Source organism: Saimiri boliviensis, chromosome 20, assembly GCF_048565385.1.
Source record: "Saimiri boliviensis isolate mSaiBol1 chromosome 20, mSaiBol1.pri, whole genome shotgun sequence".
In the NCBI taxonomy this organism is placed as follows: Eukaryota; Metazoa; Chordata; class Mammalia; order Primates; family Cebidae; genus Saimiri; species Saimiri boliviensis.
The window spans coordinates 13,468,163-13,493,381 of NC_133468.1; the positions used below are offsets into that span (position 1 = coordinate 13,468,163).

The 25,219-nt window shown below is 42.4% G+C and overlaps 1 protein-coding gene across 1 annotated transcript in view; it reads right to left on the bottom strand.

The window, feature by feature from the left end:
- DOCK2 (dedicator of cytokinesis 2) overlaps window positions 1-25,219 on the bottom strand; it is a 427,333-nt gene that overhangs the window by 251,371 nt on the left and 150,743 nt on the right. The window contains 1 exon segment of the mRNA XM_003936169.4: window positions 18,289-18,437. Within this exon segment, the coding sequence (XP_003936218.2) occupies window positions 18,289-18,437 (149 nt within the window).

Here is a 25,219-nt window from a genome sequence, read left to right on the forward strand (position 1 = left end):
CACCAGTGACACTAGCTTAGTTAGTTAGTATAACCAAGTCATCTTGAAGCAAATCCACGTGTTTATTCCTGAGAGCACATTAAGGTTGCTTTTTGTTTGTTTGTTTTGTTTTTCAGACAAGTATGCAGCATCTAGAAGTAGTCATCTACTCCCAGGTTTCTGCAGCCTGGAGTGAATTGAGATCCTTGAGAAGCTGCCTGAACAGCAGACTGCAGCTCCTCTCCAATCCCTTGCCCTATCAAAACATGAGATGTCCAGGTTAATTAATATCTGTTATAGCCCAATACCTCAAGAAGCATTATGTAAGCATCTGCTTCAACGGTCTATAACCATGGCTGCATTTTTAGAACAAGCTGGGGATTTTCCATATATACAAATAAATCCATAACCAGGTTCTACCCAAGACAAATTCTAAGTCTCTGATGGTAAGACTCAAGCATGGTTATTTTGTAAAAGCTCTCTACATAAATTTCAATACAGAGTAGTACCCTTGACTCATTATGTGTCATGCTCTGTCCTGAGTGCTGAGGATTCAGAGACAGAAAATCTAGCCCCTGCTTTTAAGAGGCCACAGTGTATTAGCAACATAGAACTAGGGAAGAATCACATGGTAAAGGAAGGCCCCTGACAGTGCTATTACAGGGAGCTGAGAAAGCTCAGAAAAAATTCAAGTTACCCAATCTAGAGAAATCTGAGGTGTCCTGAGGAGGTGCTGCAGAAGCAGCTGGAAGAAACATGTACCTGATGTGTTCTTTGAAACATAGTAAGTAAGGTGTTATAACAACAGTGTCTTTCCATATTAAAAGTGTAGCCTAGTAATACATAACTAACTCTTATGTATTCTTGCTGCCAACCCCTTTCCCTAAAAGAGTATCAAATCTCACTTACAGTGAGTCAGACCAACCACTCATGGATTCCTACCTTCTCCCTGGAATTCTGATTATGATATTCCCACAATCATGATGGGAAACAGAGTCCACCACACCTTCACCTTGGACTACAGGCATCTTCTTCAGAGTTCAGTCCTTGGAGTCTGGAGAGGTTTCATTTCTCACAGGCCCTACCCAAACCAGTCTTGGTCAGTTTGTCCTCCCCAGAGATGGGAACCGCCAGAGATAAGTGCATGTTTTTCTCTGTGTCTGAGATGTCCTTCTCCCTCTGGTCACCTGCCAATAACCTGCTCACCAAGGAAAAAACTGAGCCAAATTATCGTCTTTGGGAACTCAACCACCCCGAACTTTCACCTTACCTCAGGCAAAGTTGCTTGTTCTCTTTGAGTACCCACGAAACCTTGTTCCTATGTCCTGGGACCTGGGACCACACCCTTCCATTTTGAAAGTCCAAAGTGTAGCACCATGCCTGACACAGAGTGAGCACTAAGTACATGTATAAATATGCAAAATGAACATGTCAATGGAGGGATGGAGGGATAGATGAAAGAATGAACGGATGGGTAAATAATATTGTCTAAACTACTTTACATCTTATCAATTCAGAGTTTGGTGAAAAATAATAGATGTGCTAAGTCATCTCTTCTGAAGAAGCAAAGATGCTGGCAACTTCTTTACTTCCCACCCCTACAACATGTGCCATCTCCTTCTCTTCTTTCTTCACTTTTCACCACATAACCAAGAGGGTGTGGTGTTGTGACTCCTCTTCCAAGACAGGTTGTTTTTGGTTTGTTTGTTTTTGAGACAGGGTCTCTCTCTATCACCCAGGCTGGAGTGCAGTGGAGTGATCACAGGTCATGGTATCCTCTAGTTTCTGGGCCCAAGCAATCCTCCCACCTCAGCTTCCTGAGTAGCTGAAAATATAGGTGCATGGCACCATGCCCAGCTAATTTTTTAAATTTTTGGAGACATAGGATCTTGCCATGTTTCTCAGGCTGGCTTCAACCTCCTCTACTCAAGGCTCAATCAATCCTCTCTTTGGCCTCCCAAAGTACTGGGATTATAGGTGTGAGCCATCCTGCCCAGCAAAGGATAGTTTGTCACTGTTCTACAAATGAATAAACTGAACTGCAGATGTCCCACAGATCACTGATCAATGGCAGGGCTGGGACCCCAGGACAATGAGTTTTTTATTGTTTTTTTGAGACAGAGTCTCACTCTGCCACCCAGGCCAGAGTGTACGGTGGTGCCATCTTGGCTCACCACAACCTCCACTTCCCAGGTTCAAGTGATTCTCCTGCCTCAGCCTCCTGAGTAGCTAGAATACAGGCATGTGCCACCATGCTTGGCTAATTTTTGTATTTTTAGTAGAGACAGGGTTTCACCATATTGGCCAGGCTGGTCTTGAACTCCTGACCTCGTGATCTACCCACCTCAGCCTCCCAAAGTGTTGGGATTACAAGTGTGAGACACTGCACCCAACTGCAAAAAATAGTTTTTTTTACTGGTCTCCTGGGGGTATTTCTGGAAAGGTTAACTATGCTTACCATCACTGAATCATGTCATTCCATGGCCCCAGATATAAAAGCGAAGGCATTTTTATTAACATATTTGATGACTATGGGAAGTCTCAGTTTTTACCTATGCTTTGATGAAGTATAGGAGAAATGTTGATATTTGGACAAATTAAATTCTGGCCCTGCCACTAACTTTCTCTGTAGCCTGAGTTTACTTATTTCAACTCATGTAAGCCTCAGTGTGCTCATCAGTAACATGGAGATAATAACACCTTACTCAAAGAACCGTGGTAAAAATGAACTGACTGCTGAATATAAAGTGCTTAGCACGGTGTTTGGCTTATAGCAAGCATTTATCAACATGAATAACATTGTGTCAATATTTATAAAATAAGTACTCACCATGAATTAGAATATGAAGTATGCATGAATAACTAAGATAAAACAGAAGACTGAAAACACTAATCATTTATATTCACTCACCTGAAATGATTAATACTTATGTGGAAAAGCCTGAAAATAACTGAAATCGCTCATCACTGTCTCACAGATATGTTTGTGTGACTTATCTCAGATCACACGATCTGTTAGAACCAGAGCTGGCAAAAGAACCCACCACTCCCCAAAAGCTGCAGAAAGGTCCTGGCATCAAATATTGCCTTCCCTGTCACCACCACCTTAACAAAGAGTGTACTAAGAAGAGACATCATTAATTAATGAATCACATGCTTTTGAGAGATTAAGGCAATGAAGAAGGAAAGAAAAAACATTTTGGTATTAACCACATACTCAGCAACTTGGCAGTTATGAATTAACAAAATATGGAGAGATAAGCTAAGGCTCAGAGAGGCCACAATACCACACAGCTAGTTAGTGATGGCACTGGAATTCAAATCCATGCTTGTCTGTCTCCAGAGTCCATCATCTTTCAACTAAAATTTAACTCAATCCAAATCAACAAATATGTATTGACTGTTCAATAAATGTGCTGGGCACTGTGCTAGGACATGGCAGTGAACAAGATCGATGCAGTTCTTGTGCTCATAGGGGTTACTATCCAGATGAGAAAATAGATATTGTAAAGCTGGGCACAGTGTGGTGATTGTCAGGCAAGGTGAAGTACATACAACATCCACACTTTTCAGGCAATGAGGAGAAGTAAACTTCACAACTCTCATCTCTGCCCCAGAGTTCAAAATGTTACAGGTTAAGCATGTTCATGTAGCCTGGCCTGGAGGTCTGACCAACCCCAAGGCATTATGTCTGTCGGAAAATGCAGGCTGAATTCTAAACTGATGTATAAACAACTTTGGGAGCTCAGCAGTACTCAAAGTTAGTACCTGCTTTTTATGCGATGTTTTAATGCAGGAACAGCAGATTTACCTTTCTCACTGGATTCCACTGAGTATAAAAAATAAAATTAGTGTCAGCATGTATTTCTTGAAAGTAGACTAATTGAAGATGGGAGGATCAATCAAACCACAGAGATTAATTATTGAGTATCTGCTCAGAGTTCGGCACTATGCCCAGGCAGTGTGGAAATACAGGGGAAACATAAGACTGGATCAGCCCTGTCCTTGGAGAGTCTGTAAATCACATATAGGACACCCACAGAAGAACACTTTCTTTAAATGATGGCCTGTGCCAAATTTCCAAGAGACAGGATGGACACATGTCTGTGAAATGGGCCAGGCAAGTCAGATAAAGGGAAATTGATCCAAGCTTCAAAAGATGAAAATGATTTAAATATTCAGAGAAAGTCCATTGTAGCAGTGGAAAGAGTTTTAACCAGGGAATGAGGCTTAGGAAGGACTACATGTGCTCTGAAATAACGAATAGACCACTGAGGCCAAGTGCTGGGAAATAAGGTCTCCGACTTCGTTTCTAATAAGAGAGGAGCTTGTCTTCAACACCTTTGCATCCCAAAGGCCTAGCGTGGTACCTGACAAATCATAGGGGCTTAGATAATGTTTAGTGAGCTGTCGGATAGAAAGATACTACCTTGGTTGAAAAGAGAAATAACAAAAAGTGTTAGTCTTGTCTCAACATGTGCTAGAAAGGTCTACCGTGACAAGAGCAAATGTCAAGCTGCATATAATTAAGTGCTAAATTCTACGATAAAGCCAAGAGTTTTCAGAATGCAGGAGAGGTACTGAGTGAGATGGAGCTAAAAGAACCTGGGGTGATTTCTTAATCAAGGAATAATTAGGTTGAGCCTATTAGGAAAAGCAGGTTCTGGCTCTCAGAGGTCACAATTCAGATGTCTACATGGGCAGAGTGGATAATATAAAAGTGTGAACCCAGTCATCTAGAAAACAGTAGGAACTAGTGGGACTGTGGGTTTTATGAAATAATTATGCAAGCCAAACAAAATACACCTGTGGGCTAGATTCAGGTTGTGAACCACCAGCTGGAGGTTTTCAGGAGAGACAGAAGGAAGAAAAACAGGGTGACTGTAGTCAGCCATAATTTAATTGTCGTATTTTAACATAACTAGAAGAGCATAATTGCATTGACTATAATGCAAAGGATGTATGCCTGAGGAGATGGATACCCCATTTTCCATGCTCTGATTACTGCGCATTCCACGCCTCTATCAAAACATTGCATGTACCCCATAAATACATACACCTATTATGTACCCACAAAAATTAAAAATTACAAGAAAAGTTAGAAAGAAAAAGAACCCCTTCCAGATGGAAGGAATAGGGTAAATGACAAAGAAGAAAGAGCATGAAGGCTTGGTGAGACAGTGAGAGTCTGGCTGTGCTAGAATGCAAACTGCAGGCTGGAAACAGTTGGAAATGTGGTTGGAGAGGAAAACTAAGCGGAGTTTGGATTTCAGGCCAAAAACAAGGTAATACATAGAGGGTCAAAGATGACGTGAGCATGCTAGGTTGCTTGCAGGAACTGTACTGAAATTAAACTTTATTTTCCAACCCGCGCTGTTAAACCAATTGTGTTTATCTCGAAGACAGAAGTGATCTAAAAATCTCCCTGATATTCTAGAAATCTTAGATCATTTGCTGGAAGCTTCCTAGCTGCAGTCCTTGGCTGCTGCACCCCAGATTGTACCTGACAAGTGGGGCACCATACATAGAGCTGTTGATCAAATGCATCTTTAAAAACAGAGCGCCTCCTCCCTCACTTAAGTCATTTCACTTAAGGATTTACATTTACACCAGGAGAGCAAATCAAAGTTATATTCCCTCAGCAACTATAACCTGGACCAAACACAGCTATATTTTTCTGCTGCTGAGAGGGCTTTTAACTCATGCCTCCCAACTTCGAAGGGGAGATTTAATTCAAACATTATGCAAGAAATGCTTTTTGGAAAGCAAGTACCTGACCCAGTGAAGGTTTAGAGTATAAATGGCTGTTCCTTTCAACTAGTGCTTTTACGCAAGGGTTCCCAGCAGACAGAAATCTTCCACAGCCTCTCTACAGTCTTGGAGGAAGAACAGAAAGGTACTTTCTGTGTCCCTGCAAGCTGCCGCGCCATTCATGGGTCAGAGCCCAGCTTTGTTACTGCAGGCAGCCAGTGTTGATGAGGGAACTATGCAGGAGCCAGGACTAGGGGGAGGGAGTGATACAAGTGAGACACTAGCCTAGGGGGCAGAACTGAAGGGGTGCCAAAAACATTCAGTAATCCAGAAAATTAACAATGCAATTTTTTTGTTTAAAAAATGTGAAAACTCATGATAAAATAATACAATATGGATTTTTTAAAATATCATGTGAAAATATTATTTGATACTGAATTTTTGGTGCCCCACTACACTCTGCCCTTCCCCCCAGGCCATGCCTCACCCTCATCCTGCCTCTGAGAGGCAGTGAAAAAGGGTGTGAGATTGAGGATGGGAAGGAGGGAGCATGTGAGGCCATTGTGGATTTGACTGTAGCCAAACTTCCTTTTGGTCATGGCAGATGACGGAATATTAAAGAACACCTTAAGAAGTATCTCAAGTTGGTGCTGATGGAACGAAACCTGGTGGATCATTAATTTTACTAGGGGCAGGTCTGGTCAACTGTTAGCAAAAGCTGTCTTCTTATTTTCCAGATAGATCCCCTGAGAATACCCAGCCCAAAGGCCACCCCTAAGCAATGCCAAACTGACCATTTTCCATCCCTGCCAGGCAAAGGTCAGTTGACACTCATGTCCTATACCCCGGCCTAGGACTTACCACAGGGTCAGGCCTGTCAAATAGCCCATGGAAAAGATGGCAAGGTCCCTGAGAACAGGACAGGCTCCTATGCTTCTCCACGTCCCACGTCCCCAGAGCCTAGTCCTGGGTTGAGGCATGCTAAATGTTGGTTTAGTCATGCGATTACCTAATTGTCCATTTGGTAGGAGGTTACATTGGCCTCCTGATTGGTTAAGGCAGTTAGGAAGTTTGCAAATGGAACCTTCTAGTAAGGCTAATCATTTGTGGATTTTGTTATCTTAACTCATAAAGCAGAAAAACCCACCTCTATCAGCATCCCCTTCACATAGAAATTAGTATACTTGGCAGAACTGCTCACCTTCAAACCTCATTCTTCATCGTAAGTGAGTGATCATCCCTTAAATACTTCAAAAATAAGCTTTTTAAAAACACTTTAAATTTTGAAATAATGTTAGATTCCTAGTGAGTTGCAAAGATGGTTCAGAGAGTTCCTATGCACCCTTCACCCAGCACTGATTAACATTAACTTCTTACCTTACCAGAGTACAATAATCACACGAGGAAATTCACTTTGGTCCCATGCTATTAATTACACTGTAGTCTTATTCTAACTTTGCCAGTTTTCCTTCTAACATCCATTTCCTGGTCCATGATTCAATTCAGGATCCCACACTGAATCCAGATGTCATGTTTCCAATCTGTAACACAGTCTCTCATGACCTTAACTTTTGAAGAGGACTAGTCTGGTACTTTTTACTCCTCATTTAAGGTTTGTCTAATGTCTTCTCATCATCAGATTGAGGATGTACATTTTGGCAAGATCCCCGCAGAAGAGATGTAGAGTCCTTCTCAGTGCATTGTGTCAGGAGGCACATGACATCAGTACGTCTCCCTGCTGGTGCTTTCCCTTTGCTCATTTGGTTAGGATAAGAACCAGGTAAGGACAGCACAGGGCCAAGTGGCTTCCTGAGAGAATGCTAGGCAGGCACTGAGCCTTATCAGATAAGGTCTATCAGGGGTCTCCAGTGTAAAGCCACTACATTTCCCTGTGCCATTAATCGGTGGATACTTTAAGAAGATACTTTGAGATTATACAAATATCCTGTTTCCTATCAGACTTGCCCATTACTTTTAGTAACCATCAATGGTTCTTCCTTGTAATCATAAATCTGGTGGTGTCTGCCTAATCAAAAATCAACTTTTCCTAGTTGTTATGCCCTACTTAAGGCCAAAAACCTACTGAGGTGACAGATAACAATCTCATCACACTGACCTTCCTCACATTTTGGGATTGGCCATCTAGTTTAGGCATAGCAAAACCATGGTACTCAGCTCATTGTCCCCACCCCTCACCTACTGCAGGAACCAAGGCTTTCTTTCGCACTGCCCTGAGGAAGACCTCTACATTCTCAATACTGCTAGGAAAGAATCCATGGCAGATTAATGAGAACTGTCATGAGAAATGAAACATATCTTCCCTCCTTGGTCTAGGTTGGGTGTTTAGTTTTTCTTAAAATCACTATATCCCTGGAGCATACTAGCTTTGCCAAGTCCCTTGAGAACCTTAGAGGATGGCAGATTTAGAGTCCACCAGGGGAAGAGAAGTAAACAAGCAGTTCCCTTGGGTCTCTGGGTTTTTCTTGTTTGGGGTCATTCTTTTGAGTCCCTGGCCGGGGTGTGCTGGTAGATGTTTGTCCATTGTTTTTCTAAAAAGAAATAAATAAAGCCCTGGACATATGTAATGTTTTCCAGTTTCTGTGGCATTAACACTCCCTTCTTGGTTGATTTCAAGGCACAAGCAGCAGAGCATTAGACAGTATTTCCACCACACAGACACAATAGATATAAATAACCTCAAGAAGGTAAATAAAAATAAAATGGAGTCAGATCATCAGGAAGTTTTTGAGATCTTATTACCTTAGATTTTAATACGGTTTATTTAATTACAGATTTATAACAATTTTTAATAATGGCAGTTATTTAATAATTGCCTCACAAAATTCCTAAATATGTGATACTTGGTTCTTGTGAGCTGGAAAGAGCCAGCTCTAGCTCACGGCCCCATACGGTGCTGATCACTGTACAGCCCTGAAGTTCGGGGATTCCCCGCAGGAGCCCCTGAAAGGACAGGACGACACCTTTCTCCAGTCCTGTGAGGCACAGATGCCCTGTGGGGAAGGCCACCTCCAGCAACAGCATCTGCCACTTCTTGGCAAACCTCTGTGGAGCTGAGAGGGTTCCAAACCATCTGGCTGCCACCAGGGCTGGTTGGGGGTTGCCCTCAATACTAATGGGGCTACGGAGTTCTCTCCAGGCTCAGTGCCTGCCTAGCATTATCTCAGGAAGCCACTTGGCCCTGGGTTGTCCTTAAAAGAATTATAGAGATGTTTTAGAAGCAGCCTGGAACAGCAGAAAGAGCACAGAGTCAAGTGGAAGAGTGAGGGAAGAAGGAAAACCAGGTGCATAGAGTGCAGATTATGTGTCAGGCATAAGGCTGGAAGTTTTCACAGGTGATCTTGCTTACTGTAATTCTGACACATCTGGGTAAAGAGCATCTTCATCTTACAGACAGGTCACAGCAGCTGTCCCTAACCCTTTTGGCACCAGGGACAGGTTTCATGGAAGACAACTTTTTCACGAAATGGATGGTGGAGGAGGTGGCTTTCAGATGATTCAAGTGCATTATATTTACCATGTACCTTATTTCTATTATTATTACCTTACAATACACCGTGAAATAATTATACAACTCACCGTAGCATAGAATCAGTGGGAGCCCTGAGCTTGTTTTCCTGCAACTCGATGGTCCCATCTGGGGGTGATGGGAGACAGTGACAGATCATCAGGCATTAGATTCTCATAAAGAGCCCGCACCCTACATTCCTCTTGTGTAGCTCACAATAGTGTTCGAGTTCCTATGAGAATCTAATGCTACTGCTGATCTGAAGGAGGCAGAGCTCAGGTGGTAAAAGCAATGAAGAGTGGCTATAAATACAGGTGAATTTTTACTTGCTCTCCTACTGCTCACCTCCTGCTGTGCAGCCCAGTTCCTCACAGGCCAGGGACCCGGGGTTGAGGACTCCTGGGTTAGATGACTTCCCAATGTCCCACAGCCAATAAGCGGCAGAGCTAGAATTTATTCCCTGCTCTGCTCACTACTGCAGCCCCAGTGGTAGACAGGGGCTTCCTACTTTAGCCCCTGCTCTGCTTCTAAAACATCCCTATTTTGTAGCACCAGCATACAAAATAGAGCACTTGATAGGCACTTTCTAAATATTTGTGGAATGGATACAAGACGCGGTCTGACTTAAAGCCTGTACTCACTCCTCCAGGGAAATGGTGCGGGTGAAAGTGTTGCTAAACTGTGATGTGTAGCTAGGCAGTGGGGGGAGGCAACATGGTGCAAAAGAGTCTGTTGGGTTGGGAATGTCACCTAGCCTCTCTGAGTCTCAGCCTCCTACCAGTTAAATGGGGATAGTAAAATCTATCTTGCCACTCTGGGGCTGTAAACCAACAACTGTGGTGTATAAGAACAATGCTGCTGGTTAGAAGGTACCGGGGAAGTGTGTGGTACGCGGTTATCCAGGGAAGTCATGCCATTGGCCTCAGGAGGGCATTTCTAACTACATGGAAGCCAGAGGAAAAGCAAGAAGTGAAAACAAAGCAGGCTTGGGCACAGCAATCTCATGTATTTTAAAATCAGGTTTGGGGCTTAATTAGTGGTTCTCTGGAATGTACCACGGACAAAAGAATTTCAGCAAGCGCTGTCTCCCTGCCTTTTATTTGAAATACAAGGGAGGAGATAGGTTAGAAGAAAACCCTGCTGCTCTTGCAGGGTGGTATTGATTCCTGGGAATTAAATAGTAATGCAAAGAGGCAGTGGCAGACTCCCTTCCACCTTGCAGCAGGCAAACTGCCTGGGCTTATCAGAGAACCCAGGGAGGTACTTCAGAAGCAGCAGCCCCAGAACAGACCGACAGGGTGAGCTGCTTTCCCACACGCAAATCAGGGGCAGGACTCTGCCAAGAACACCATCTAGTCTAGAGGACTCCTGCTCATGCCACAGTCCCCTTCCCTCTCATCGGGATTCTAACAGAGCTGAGATGCTAATACCTTTTGCTGTCTATATCTGATCCTCTTCAAAGCAGCAGCATGAATGTCCATGTGTGTCTGTGTGTGTGTAAACATACATGCACCCAAAACCACATGTGCAAATTTAACACACTAGACAAATCATTCATGGGTGGTGGGCGGCGTGTGGAATGGGAGTAGAAGATGCGGATAAAAGGTAAGAAATTGTTAAATAAATCATAGGAGGCCATTGTTTTGGACTGAGCTCCTGTACTAGGACCCAACAGATCAAACCAAGATGGAGTCATTTGTGCTAAGTGCGACACGCTAAAATGGGAACTTTAAAGAAGCAGAAAAATTCCCCCAAACAGACTAGTTTTTCTTAAAAACAGAAGGTTCACAACAACCAGTTGGAAAGGGCATGGTCACTTGAGCTGGCATGATAAGGAAGTCCCCTCTGCTTTATCTCTTACAAGGAAAATAACCTGAAGTAACCTGATGTTAACCAACCCACTTTTTCGGATTATTCCATTTCCTTCTTCCTGCTCAAGCTACCTTACAATAACCAATTGTTTTGCTGCACCCAAGAGAGCTCCTTCTGTTTTTTAGATAGGAATGCCTGACTCATGAATCACTAACAAGAGTCAATTAGAACACTAAAATCAATTTGATACTACTTTGTTTTATGACAAAATGCACATGCTTATACACACACAGAACAGAGATGGATCTTGCACAGACCAATGAATATAATGTGTCATTAACTCAGGAGTGTGATTATTTCAACCCTCTGCACCTGACATCTAAAGACGGCAAAAAGAAGAATACCCTGCTAGCACTCAGCACACAAGACCCCAGGGAGAAATCCGGCCCTGCCGGATTTGAGTGAGACATATTCATTCATTTATTCCTTCCTTCAGGTAGCTTCAAGAGCCAGGCATTGTGCTGGGGTGGCAGAGGTTGGAGCAGTCAAGATCTCTTTCCTTCATAGCACTCTGCATTCTGCAGGCTGACAGACAAGTCCGCAGAGGGTGACAACACAGATGCTATAAGGGAGCAGGCACTCGCTGCTCCTAGGACCACAAGAGACTTGGGGAAGAGGATTAGAGACGGCTTCCCAGGAGAATGAAATTTAACCTGACTTCTGAGAGTTGGGTCGGATTTAGTTAGGCTAAGAGCAGAGGTGATGCATTCAGGCAGTAAGAATGGTATTCAGCACATTGAGAAGTGAAAGAGTGCTGCACAAGTGAGGACCTGAAAGAACTGTAGTGGAGCCAAAGCACAGAGTGCAGGCGGGACCAGAGAGACCTAAGCTGAAAGCATTAACTCTGTGAAGTCAGGGGAGCATGCCTTGCTCTCTGAGCTTCCCTATGCTTCTACACTCAAAGTCCCCTGTTATGCAGCAGACAGTAACACAAAATGATTGGTGCTGGGATATCAGTGTGCACACATGGCTGTGAATATACAGACTTAGGAATATACAGACTTAGGAATATACAGAATTAGGAAGTCCCTAATTCTGCCTGAGGGCAGAGGGGAGGGAAGAGGGAATGGAATTGAGAAAACCTCAGAAAGAAAGTGTTAGCTGAGCTGAACTCAAAATGAGTTTAGGATTCTACCTACAGAGAAAGATGAGAAATTGGAAGAGCATTCCAAGCAAGAGACACTGTATTAAGCAAAAGCAGAAATCTCCTGATCAACGTCTAAGTTGTGAATAAAAATATCAAAACCTGGCTAAGCACAGTAGTTCACACCTATAATCCCAGCACTTTGGGAGGTGGAGGTGGGCAGATCACTTAAGGCCAGCAGTTCGAGACCAGCCTAGCTAACATGGTGAAACATCATCTCTACTAAAAAATACAAAAATTAGCAAGGAGCAGTGGTTGGCATGTGTAATCTCAGCTGCTTGGGAGGCTGAGGCACAAGAAGCGCTTGAACCTGGGAAGTGGAGGTTGCATAAGTTGAAATGGCACCACTGCACTCCAGCCTGGGCAACAGAGTGAGACCCCATTTCAAAAAAATAAAATCAGAACCCTCAAACCCTTCATGACTAATAGAGTACCTCGGTAACCCCCGACCAGGTTTAGCCAATTGACTCAAATAACCCTTTTTTTAAAAAAAAAAAAAAAAAAAAAAAGATGATTCTGGGAATTCCCTATGTCCATGATTCAGATACAGCCAACACCTTTTCCTCCTGAGAAATAGGAGTCATCTTTACCCATTTTAAGACTGCTAAGCAGAGTAGCAAACGACGACTCTCTTTTTTCTTGAGGAATGAAACATAGAAACAAAAACCCTGTCTAAAGAGGGGAAAAACCAACTCCCTCCAGGTCTGGAGCAATATTAAATCTTATCAGTTACTCAGCAGCCAGCGAAGCACAGAAGGAAGCCAGTGTGAAACGCCTTTCAAAGTAACTGCAGTTGACAACTAAACTTGCTCAGTGAGGGGGAGAAAATGAGTTAATAGAGGAAGAAGTCAGGCCTTTCATCCTTCACCTGAGCTGGTCCCTTTCATATGCTAAGAGGCTAGGAGCAAGCTGGGTGAAGGTATTCGACACTATCATTAAAAAAAAAAAAAAAAAAAAAAAATCAACACCCAGGCTAAGGTAGACATCTCCCCCTGAGTCCTATCAAGACACTCAGGGTTACAAAAAATAAGGTTGGCCTGCTGCACTGGGCTGTAATTACCCAAACAATGACAATCTATTGAAGACAAGCATCCTCTCCCATCCCCCAAACACACAACACCCCCCAAATGGAAGCTTGGCATCCGGCACTATAATTGCTTAATTTCCACATGTTGTTCTACCCTGGGCAACGGTTCCAGTAGGTGGACATGGTCTCTATGCTTGGGGTGGGACAATGGGTTGTTCTATGACGCCAAGTAAAAGCCAGTAAAAAATGGCTATGCTGTTGTCAGCTGAGAAGGTCGAAACAACCAGGAGAAAATTATAGAACATATGCACTGGGGGCCTTATTCGTTTTCATCTAAATGTTCGATTTTGAGAAGTTGGTGTCTGTAGAAAGCAAAGAGCACATTCTATGGTCTGGATTTTCAAAGTCGGATCTTTACATATTTCTTGTCCCTTCATGAAAATGAATGAATGAGTACAAATTAATGTGTTTGAAATATTTGCCACTTTATGGTTTATTAAATGTGTATTGGAAGATGCTAGATTTTATACACTGAAGAGGGCTCTTAAATTAAGGACGTAAAGAACTGAGAATGAATCCAGCTATTCCTCTATTTCCAGTGAATACTAAAGGAAAAAAAAATAGGTCACATTAGAGCAATGGTTTCTGGGCATGGTCTCTAGGCTGGCAGCATCAACAGTACCTAGGAACTTGTTAGGAAAATAAGTTACTGGACCCTTGGACCCCACCATCCAGAATAATGATCAGAAACCTGTTTTAACAGCTCCTCCAGGTTACTAGGGGTTTCTGCTCAGGTTTGAGACCTTCTGCACTAAAACTGTGGCTCTTCACACAGGCTTACAGTTAGCATCACCTGGTCATCACTACCTTCTCATTGCAACGCCCCCACAAACCCCAGACCAATTCAATTGGAATACTTGGGACAAGAGTCTAGGTACTGCTGCTTTTGATGCAGGATTTTTCTTCTCAGTCACTTTGCAAGCCGGGGACCCTAAGTCAGTGACACCCTGCCCAAAACTCTCTCAGCCCATCCACCTATGTTATAGCTTGTACCCAGGTTCAGCGATTCCTGATCTCTTGTGCCACAACCAAGAAGAATGAGGATATGTGGGACGCTGAAGGGTGAGCAGGGCATAGAATAATTTTCCTGAGCAATGAAAACAGCTTTCAGTGGAGAGGGGACAAGTGGGGGCTGGAGGGGGAACACTGGTTCCCCTACCCCAAGGTGGGAAAGTTGCCCCCACTCCCAGCCCTCCCCACACCTTGTGTGACTGATCAGGTGCCTTTTATGGACTCTGAATGCGAGTGCTAATTGGTTTGTGAGTACGAAAAAAAAAGGTTAAAGTGAAGTGCCACTCAAAAGACGGCATGACAGTGTAGAAAACCAGTTAGGAAAAGGTAAGTATACATAAAATAAGTGAAGGGTGGGGATCAATCAGAGGAAACTGTGCCAAATGCTAAGACAAGTTCTCAGTTGGGTTTGAGGATTTAACATATAGCTTGGCTTTCAGGTTTTAAACTGGAGATGGAGTTTCACTGGGGACCCACCCCTATCTGCCTATGCATTTCGCTGCCTCCTGCTGTTTTCACTTTTAAAAAGCTCCCCAGGTGGCTTGTAATCCCAGCACTTTGGGAGGCCAAGGCAGGAGGATTACTTGAGGTCAGGGGTTTAGGACCAGCCTGGGCAATATAGTGAGGCCCCTATCTCTATAAAAAATAAACAAATAAATTAGCCAAGTGTGGTGGCTGGTATCTATAGTCCTAGCTATTTTGAGGACCGCTATACACTATGACATGAGAAATTTAGGTAAGGCACTTTTGGACTCTGGTTTTCATTTTAGCTCAGAGTAATCATGGCTACTAAATGCCTCCTATTCATTGAGGAAACTTTTGAGAAGAGAAGAGAGATTTCCATCTTCATGAGCGGGAGAAGTGAGACATGAAGCTCAGCAAAAGCATCAAAATTTGTATCACATTCAGTGGTGATAACAGTATTTAATAACTCTTCCAGCGAAGACAGTTGCTCACCCAGAGAAAGGGCTGGGTTAGTCCCCACAGTCAGAATTCAATATAAAAGCACTGCACTCAGAGGTGGGAAAAAGTGACACGCACCTCCCACACACCTCAAGTCCAGATGCCACAATCCCCCACTGGGAGATCAGAGCCTCCCACTCAATTCTTGGCTTTGAAGCCCTAAGTACTGAGGGTGTGTGAGACAGCAGCCTCTTCTCACCAGTGTCTGATGTCAGAGAATGTGCAAAATGATGTCAGCCTGTCAGGGTAGAGCTCCTGGGGGCCACTCCCCTGGGATGGGCAGAGCCTCAGCATCCTGCTTAACCAACAACTGTGAACTGGGGCCATCCCTCTACCAACCCAGGAACTTGACAATTTGCACATTATAACAGGGTCCCTCAAACTGGGGTACACTGGTGTATTCCCAAGGATCCATATTTTTCCCCATTAAAAGGGATCTGAACATTATTAAAATGTAAAAAACATTGCAGATCGGCTTTTCAACAGAAAGGCAAATTTTGTTTTTTAGAGAGAGACAGGGTCTGCTCTGTCACCTGGGCTGAAGTGCAGTGGCAAGATCATGGCTCATGGAAACCTCAAACTCCTGGCCTCAAGAAGTCACCCACCTCAGCCTCTCCAGCAACTAGGACTATGGGTACATGTCACCATACCCGGCTAACTTGTTTTCCCTTTTTATTTATGTTTTTTTGGAGAGACAGAGGTCTTGCTCTGTTGTCCAGGCTGGTCTCAAACTCCTGGACTCAAGTATTCCTCCTCCCTAGCCACCCAAATTGCTGGGACCACAGGCACAATCACCCTCCCTGATTGAGGCAACATTCTGTAGGATGTTACCACAGAAATGATGGGCAAACCCTCATGTTTATATACTATGAGTAAGACTGAAATCTCTCTTTAAAAAAAAAAATTGAAGATTAAATAGCTGAGACTGGAACCAGCTCAACAGCTGGCTACTGAATATGCTTATAGAAACATCATCATCTCTAACCTCCTCACCTGAATGAATCCTGAATACCTAAGCTCTTAGATATTATACTCTCTTTCCATTAAATAAGGTGGGAATAGAAAAAGAAAGAGAAGACAAAGACCTTGTCTTTGTATCCCCTATGCCTGTGATTACACAGAGTCTGAATTAAACTGACCTGGGTTTGAATTTTGACGCTGATATTTATTTGCTCTATTTATTTGGACTTGAATGCTAATGAAGTCTATGAATTTCAGGTATTTCATCTCTAAAATGGGAATAATAAGCCTTAGTATCTAAGATCAGGGTGAACAGAGAGAAAGTGGAGATTGCATTTAGCATAGTGCCTAGAAAACAACAAAATAAGTAGAGCTATGGGCTGGACGTGGTGGCTCATGCCTGTAATTCCAGCACTTTGGGAGGTCAAGGCTGGCAGATCACAAGGTCAGGAGTTTGAGACCAGGCTGACCAACATGGTGAAACCCTGTCTCTACTAAAAATACAAAAAGTTGGCCAGGCATGGTGGCGTGCCTGAAATCCCAGCTACTCAGGAGACTGAGGCAGGAGAATCACTTGAACTCAGGAGGCAGAGGTTGCTGCAAGCCAAGATCACACCACTGCACTCCAGCCTCGGTGACAGAGCAAGACTCCATCTCAAAAAATAAAGTAGAGCTATAATCATTGATTATTTACCACTGAACACTAGCTGATGTTTCAGTCCTTTGTGTAGGCTTCCTTGACAAAAATGCCTCCCCCCTACTACACACACACACATCCTTTTTAGCTCTTGTACCCCAAATATGCATCTAGATTTTAGCCATTATATATTAGGAACAGGTTTTCTTGTTCCCAGTGCCCACTGGGTATATCATATGTATTAATACCTCTGCATGAATGAATGAATGAAGAAAGCTAATACATTATTACATAGTGGTAAGACAAGAAGTGGCTTAATTGGGATGGCAAAAGTAGAAAGAGACAGGAGAGACAGCACACACACAAACTGATCGTAATGGTTGACTATGGATCTGACCAGTAAAAGAATGTTGCTCTGCAGAGTTTTCGAATTACAGTCAATCTTAGACACAGTTCATTCAGAAAGCTCTTCTCTGAGGATGTTCTAGGAAGGATGGAGAAAGGGGCAAAGCACACACAAACACATAGAAAAAATATATTGGTTGTTTGGGTCTACATAGTACTCTGAAGCCAGTCTCATCTAAGGACTGAGAACCTCTTGGACATTACTTAAGGACAAAGAGGAGCTGCCGGAGGAACTTGGATCAAATCAAGAACCCTCCTTCCCTCTTCCAATGCTTAAGACTTCCAGGCCTGAGTCTAATTGCTACCTCTCAGTCTCCATCTGGCTATCTTCTGCAGATTCAGCTCTTTGGAAGCCCTCCACTTACTCCCACTGAGACTTTCCTTTGGTTTCTATCCCTGCCTAATCTCTGAATGACGTCTACAAAACACATAATGACTTCACGACCACAGGCATCTCCCGGCCAGCATCCCACTCCACACCCTATCTCTGGAATCTGGGTGCAGGCAATCTGCCCATCCAGGAGGACACTTAATCATTTTTGCCATTTCAGAAGGTAACTGGAGAAAAAACAACCCAAGTAAATCAGCTAAGAAAGCAGACACGAGAATTTTCTTGGCTGTCTAGGCATAGGAAACTCCTCCTCCCACCCCTGCAAACCAGGATGTGAGTACATGGACAAGCCATCTAAAAAGGCTGCAATAATGTCTATACCCACATTCTGAGAAAGCCTGGCCAATACGACACATGGTGACAAAATGCTACACGATTAATTCCAGTCCCCTAGCCATCCTTCACAACCATGGAGGTTAGTCACAGGAAAAGTAGGCCTGCAGAGCAAGCCATTGACTTATCTTTAGACTCCAGCTGCTATCCATCAGCATCAATATTTTACAATTTAATCAACTCAGCCCTAGTCTGAGTCTAAGATATCTACATCACCAGGAGGACTCACCGCATCCTGATAGCTAAGGACCTCCAAGATGCTGTTGAGCAATTCAACGCAGTACTTCTTCTCCAGAACCTGGTGCTGCATCTCATCCTTCTGCTCCAGCAGCTCCTTCAGCTCTTTGGTGATGACAGGAAGCAGAATGTCCCGGCATTCTGGAATAAAAACAGTTCAGAGGCATGTAGAATTCCTCATTTTTTAGTTTCTTTTCTTTCACATATGCATATAATTTTTCATTAAATAGTTCATGAAGACATTCTCCTTGTAAAAAATTAAAATATTAAAGATTAGGTTAAGATTTCTTGAGAACATCGTTCACAATTCTAGTCCTTTTTCTAACCCTTCCTCCCAGAGGCAACCAGTTATTTTATTCAATATATTGTAAGATATTCTGTATATCTTATGCATCCTCCCAGAGGCAACCAGTTATTTTATTCAGTATATTGTAAGATATTCTGTATATCTTATACATACACATACATAGAAAAATGTGCCATATGAAATATCTAATGTTATTTTAATTTTGCATTTCATTTAAGGAAGTCATATTATACTGTGATTATAAACTTCCAAGATCCTTTTATATGATTTTACTTGCGTGTTTATCAGTATAAAACATATAGTGTTATTTTAGCTTTGTTTCCATTTTATACAAGGGGACCATGATATATATATTACTCTGAACCTTGATTTCTTTTTCACTCACTAATATTTCTTGGGGCACTTTCTATATTATTACGTTTAGGGACCAGCTTAGTTATTTTTTAACCATTTTATAGTACTCTCTATTATGGATGTATGTGTCTATTCAGCCATACCTGTACTACTGGACAGTTTTCACTGGTACAGACAGTACAGAATGAACAACTTTTACTTGCATCCTTGCGCACACTGCTTTCATTTGCCAGCCTGGCCAACATGGTGAAACTCCATGTCTACTAAAAATATAAAAAGTAACTGGGTGTGGTGGTGTGTGCCTGTAATCCCAGCTACTCAGGAGGTTGTGGCAGGAGAATCCAGGAAGTGGAGGTTTCAGTGAGCTGAGATGGCGCCACTGCTCTCCAGCCTGGGTAACAAGAGTGAGACTTTGTCTCAAAAAAAAAAAGAGAAGTAAATTAAAACTTTTGCAGAGAATGGTATGTCTCTTGACATTGCTGTTTCAGGGAAATTTTTGGAAGGTTCTGAAGCCCTTTGCAGCTTTGTCTCCATATTTCCCTTGAAAACAGAAAATCTTGAGGGACCAAAAAAAAAAAAAAAAAAATCCAATAATGTGTCAAGCTGTCCCCACTCAGTTGCTGCTTGAGTTGCAATGTGAATCATGAATACCAGGATTTCATTTTAATTCAATCCAACAAATAGATGTTGGACATATTTAAGGCAGAAGATACTCTCTTTGTGGAGGTACAGAGATAAGATGTGGTTCTTGCCCATTAGGTACTTAAAAACTGACAGAGGTGATTACAGAAGAAAAAAAAAAAAGGCAAAACCAATGAGCAATGGCAAAAATCAGAATAAAACAAAGGTTGGAAGCGGTAGAGGACATCTCTTATTGTGTCAGCCCAAGAGTTACACCCACTCCTTCTGGCACAGCACCCTGACTGTACACGGGGGAGCCATACTGCCATGGGCTACAGTCCTGAGAAGCTGTCATAAGGCTCCTTGCCTTCCCTTGGAGACGGGCTGGACACCTGACCCCAATTAGGATGGCCTCTTGAAATCTGAATCTTGAGGGAACCTTCATAATAGTAACTGCCAACGTTACTAATACATGGTAATACTGAGTGCCTACAATGTGCTAGGCACTGTTGCAAGTGTCTTGCATGAATCATCTCAGTAAATTCTCCAAGTGATTAAGGGAGGTAGATACTATTATTTTCCCATTTTGCTGATGAGGAAACAAAGGGACTTGTCATGTGTACACAGCAAGTAAGTGGTAAATCCAGCCTGACTGCAGAGACTGTGCTCTTAAGCACTACACGAAATGTGCAGTCTCAGCTGGATATGGTGGCTCATGCCTGTAATCTCAGCACTTTGAGAGGCCGAGGCAGGTGGATCACTTGAGATCAGGAGTTTGAGATCTGACTGGCCAATATGGTGAAAGCCCATGTCTACTGAAAAAAAAAAAAAAAAAAAAAGCAAAACCTAGCTGGTGGTGGGCACCTGTAATCCCAGCTACTGGAGAGGCTGAGGTAGGAGAATAGTTTAAACCAGAGAGGCGGAAATCACAGTGAGCTGAGATCACACCACTGCACTCCAGCCTGAGCAACTGAGCAAGACTCCATCTCAAAAAGAAAAAGCAAAAAGAAATGTGCAGTTTCTTGGGCTCTGCTGTCATCACAGAAGTACCCCAAGGAGGCTGCCCAGGGGTGCATGCTGAATCCCCTCTCCCTCCAAGATTCTGATGTTCTCCTCTCTGATGACTAGTTCCCCAGCATTTCCTCTGATTCTATGGATTATCCCCTTTCTTCTAAATCCATTTGTTTTTATTTAAATTTACCAGACTCTATTAGTTGGGACTCTTCAGTTTCAAGAAACAGACTCTTTCCTTCTTGAAACCGAAGAGTCCCAACTAATAGTCACAAAACACCCTGAGGGCTTCAGAAGCCCTATCATAAGCTCTGGTCTGAAGGTGCACAGAAGACTTTATGGGATCTAATAGAATATGTTCTCTCAGAGCCCAATCTCAGCTTCTTATTAAATTCCAGTAAGTGTAATTAATGTCTATTCATCCCACTAAAAAGTAAGCTCCATAAGAGCTGAACTAAAATTCAAGTGCCTGGTACAGTACCTGGATCATAGAAGTGAGTCAGTAAATCTTGGTTGCATGAATGGAGGAGGCAGCATTTGAGATAGTCCCTGATAAGTAGATAATATTGCAACAGGAAGAGTGAGGATTTAGAGAGCACTGGGTGATTCAGAGAACATAAATCTAGGTGGGGTTACTTGTATATTCTCTTGGAGGTAGAATAATGGAAGGTAACACTTAAGTGTTCTTAATTGCAATGGAAGTGTCAGTACTATGGAAACAGAAAATTATAGATGTCAAGAATTTTGATTCTGCTTTGCTGAAAATCATAGATAAAATCATAGGCCATGGCTTTTATCACACTTATGAGAAATGCAACTGAAGATATTGTTGGGACTGAGCATGGTAGCTCACACCTATAATCCCAGCACTTTGGGAGGCTGAGGAAGCAGGATAACTTGAGCCCAGGAGTTCAAGACCAGCTTGGGCAACATAGGAAGACCCCATCTCTGCAAAAAATTTAAAAATTAGTTGGGCATAGTGATGCATGTCTGTAGTCCCAGCTACTCAGGAGGCTGAAGTGGGAAGATAACTTGAGCCCAGGAAGTAAAGGTTGCAGTGAGCCATGATCACACCACTGCACACCAGCCTGAGCCACAGAGTAAGACCTTGTCTCAAAAGAAAAAAAAAAAAGAAAGAAAGAAAAAAACTTGTTGGCCTAAGGAATTTGAGAGTATAAGACAATGATTAGCAACTATTCTTTGTTTAGAAAGATAAAGGGGAAAGTTGGAGAAAATATATCAATTACCCTATTACTTTATCAATTACCCTATTACTTAAATATTTGGTCCATATCTTGCCATCACAAGGTTGAGTTTTTCATCCAGAAGTATTTATTAAGCAGGGCAAAAAAAAAAAATGCCTTACAATGTTCATTAAAAAGTTTATTTTAAAAGTTATCTTCTCTCTTTTTCTTTTCTTTTGCTGGCTAAAAGTTATCTTCAAAAGGACTCACACTTGTAACTTTGCAATGTTTTGTTTGCTAGAGGGAAATTAGGAATGCTTGCTATAGAAAAACCAGGTGAGTTCATCTGAAGTGGTAGCTTTGTCATTGGAAGATGAATAACTTCCCTAACTTAATGATACTTAACTTCCCAATTATGCCTTCACTGATGTTGTGATAATTAAATCCAGCCAGAAGATAAAAAATGGTGTATTATCTTATTAAGTTAGATAAAGGTGGTCAAGTCTTCCTCTTTGAAAAGTAGGATCAAAGATTCTTTAACAGGAGATTTAAAATGCAACAGAAAGTCATGTTTTTCCACAGTTCTCTGGGCACAAGGGAGTTTCCAAAAGCTGTGCCTTCAGGAAATCTGTGTCACTGCAGTGAAGACGCCATGGTGACGACAATCCAGGTGATGACAAAGTGTGGGGGTTGTCCCCTAGATTCCTAGCTTCTGACATAATGTATTTGGATTCTGCTGAAGCTAAAGATTTGATAAGCCCTTGAAGCAAGGTAGTAAACAAATCAAAAGTGTTCAATTGCCTTTAGCTTAAAGTACAAGAAAACTATGTTTTAAGGCTTAAAATAGCTTTCTGTGACTCAAGATTAAAAATTATTTAAAACTCTCCCCTTCTGTAAAATGAGATCAGTAGGACCTACAGGAAGGAGCTATGAAAAGGCAGATCAAGAGCTAATCCATTCATGCATTTAATTAACTCATTCATTCTGTCAGTCAGTCATTCTACACATTTATTGAAGGCTTACTATGTGCCAGTCACTACTCTGGGGTGGAAAGGAATGACCAGGGGTTAACTACCCATCACTGCACAGAGCCAGCAGAAGAAGCAGACTTGAGTAGACAGGAATAACACTTAGTCTTAAGAGTAGCAACTTATTAGGAGTGGTCATAAAATAGAGCTGTAGAACAACTGAGGTCAGGTTTTTCCTTAAAAGGTCATTCTGTTAGCACTGTAGTTGAGATACCTCATATAAATCCATTACTAAGATATGAATCCAAGAGGAAAAGCCACTTGGGAGATTTTAGATATGAAAGATGTCCTTGGGAAGTCACTGGTATTTAAATCCTACTTAAAATTGAAATAAACTAGTAGATTTTTCATGGAAAAGTCTGGTAATGAATTCTCCATCCCTAAAAATATTCAAGTAGTGGGTTGCTGCCCATGGATAGGCATGAGGCAGAGGTAAAGTATCATATGAAGGGTTGAATTGAATGATTGTTAAGGCCACAACCAAAATCCCAGGATTCTATAAAACATAGCTTCCGAGCAAGTTGCAGGAGGAAGGATATATTTGCTAGGTGGAAAGACAGTGGACATGTTTGCCTTGCTCACAAAGTACTGAGGCTGTGGGAGCTGCAGACCAGACCCCAGGAGAAGCAATGGTTTATCAACCTGAAAGGCAGCGGCTTTACAGATTCTCAAAACCAGCATCCCCATAAGATGAAGGTTCATGGTTTGGAGAGTCAGCAAGATTTTCGCTGAAGATGCCATTAATAACATGGCCCGTTTTTCAGAAGGTACTTTGTCTTCTCTTTAACCATGCATTCTCAGAAATGTCTGGCTCTTCTGTTTGCAGATGAAATAATTTTTCTCATTTGTAATTGGAGCTGTGAAATTATATTAGTCTGTAAAGCTTCAGGAAGCAGCATTTCTAAATTGCTGCTTGACTGTCAAGCCAACAAACACAAATGGTTTTGAAGATAAATAATGCAAAGCCTGAAATCAATCTTCATAGGCAGAGGCAATGAATGTCAGAGACCTGCAAACCCAGGCTGGGTTCCTGCATTAGGTATCCAATGTCTGACAAAGACTGGGAGACTTGCCACCAAGTGACAAGTCCAAATTATAATTCAGACCAGCCATGGAGGAATCTGCAGAGCTTTCAACTCCTTCAGCTTTAAACAAAAGAGTTTTCTTTGTCCAAGTGACCGCAGAGAGGAAAATGCAGTATTTCTGGGTTTTGGTTCCTCCCTTAAGAAAGTTTTGTCATGTGGTGATCAGTGCTACCTACCTGAATGCATAGCCCTCTTGAAGTGTGGTGTGCTTTTGCAATTATTTGGTGACTCAGGGACACTTCAAATAAGAAGATCCTTTTCTTCACCTGCTCCTCCCCAATATCAGCCCCACTGGAAACTAAACGAAAATTCGTTGTCACTTTGGAAAACCACTTTGAAGTGCATCCAGCCAAAATCACATCCGCCACCATAGTCACAATCCAGCTCCAGCAGGAAACACTCCTAAAAATCATATCTGAATTGACCCTCTTCCCCACAAGTCTGTTGTTTCTCCTTTGCTGTCTCTCAAGAGTGAGGACACCCTAGTCACACAGTCATCCAAGCAAAGAAATCATCTTTGAGTTCTTCTTTTTATACCAGCATCAAATCCATCATGAAGTTATGTCCACTCCACCTTCAAGCCAACTTCCTCCACGTTCTGTGTCATGTTCTCCTAACTGCCCTCCTTGCTCCCTGCACAGGAGTCCACTGTGGTCAAGAAATTCTTCAGTAACTTCCTATGGCCCTCAGGATGACTTTTCTCAACTCTCTGGTCTGAGCTTAACTCATCGTGAACACTCATCACTTGTCAATCCTCCACCTCCCTCTCTCTGTTCCAACCACGAACTCTCCTTCTTCTGAATTTTTGCATGTTACTTTCTTTGCCTGGAATGCTTTTGTCCCACCCATCTTCTCCTGACTCTTTCTTGCCTTCAAGCTCTTACTTTAGATATCAAACCCTCTAGGACAATTTTCCTGACATCCCAACTCTACCTTGGGTCACTCTCCTTCATTCCTATAGCACCCAGAATATATTTCAATATATTTCCATCCTACCATTTATCACATGATATGGCCATTGTTTATGTAACAGGAAAACCAGTAAGATTATTGGGGTTGTTCCATAAATGAAAGTAAGACCCAAGCTTAGGACAAAAGTCACTAATTATGCCACATTCAAACTTTAAATTGTCTCCAGTAGTTGGGGTATACCATCATCCCCCTAGGTTTTTTGAGATGGACTAGTTCAAGACCAGACCTATAGCAATCCACATGCACTCACCCAGAACTGAGAGAAAGTCAGCTGTGGCCATTGGATATAATGCAATGTCCATGGAGAGATGCCATTACCCCTTTCATCCTTGAAACTGATGTTGAGAGAAGGAGAACCCAA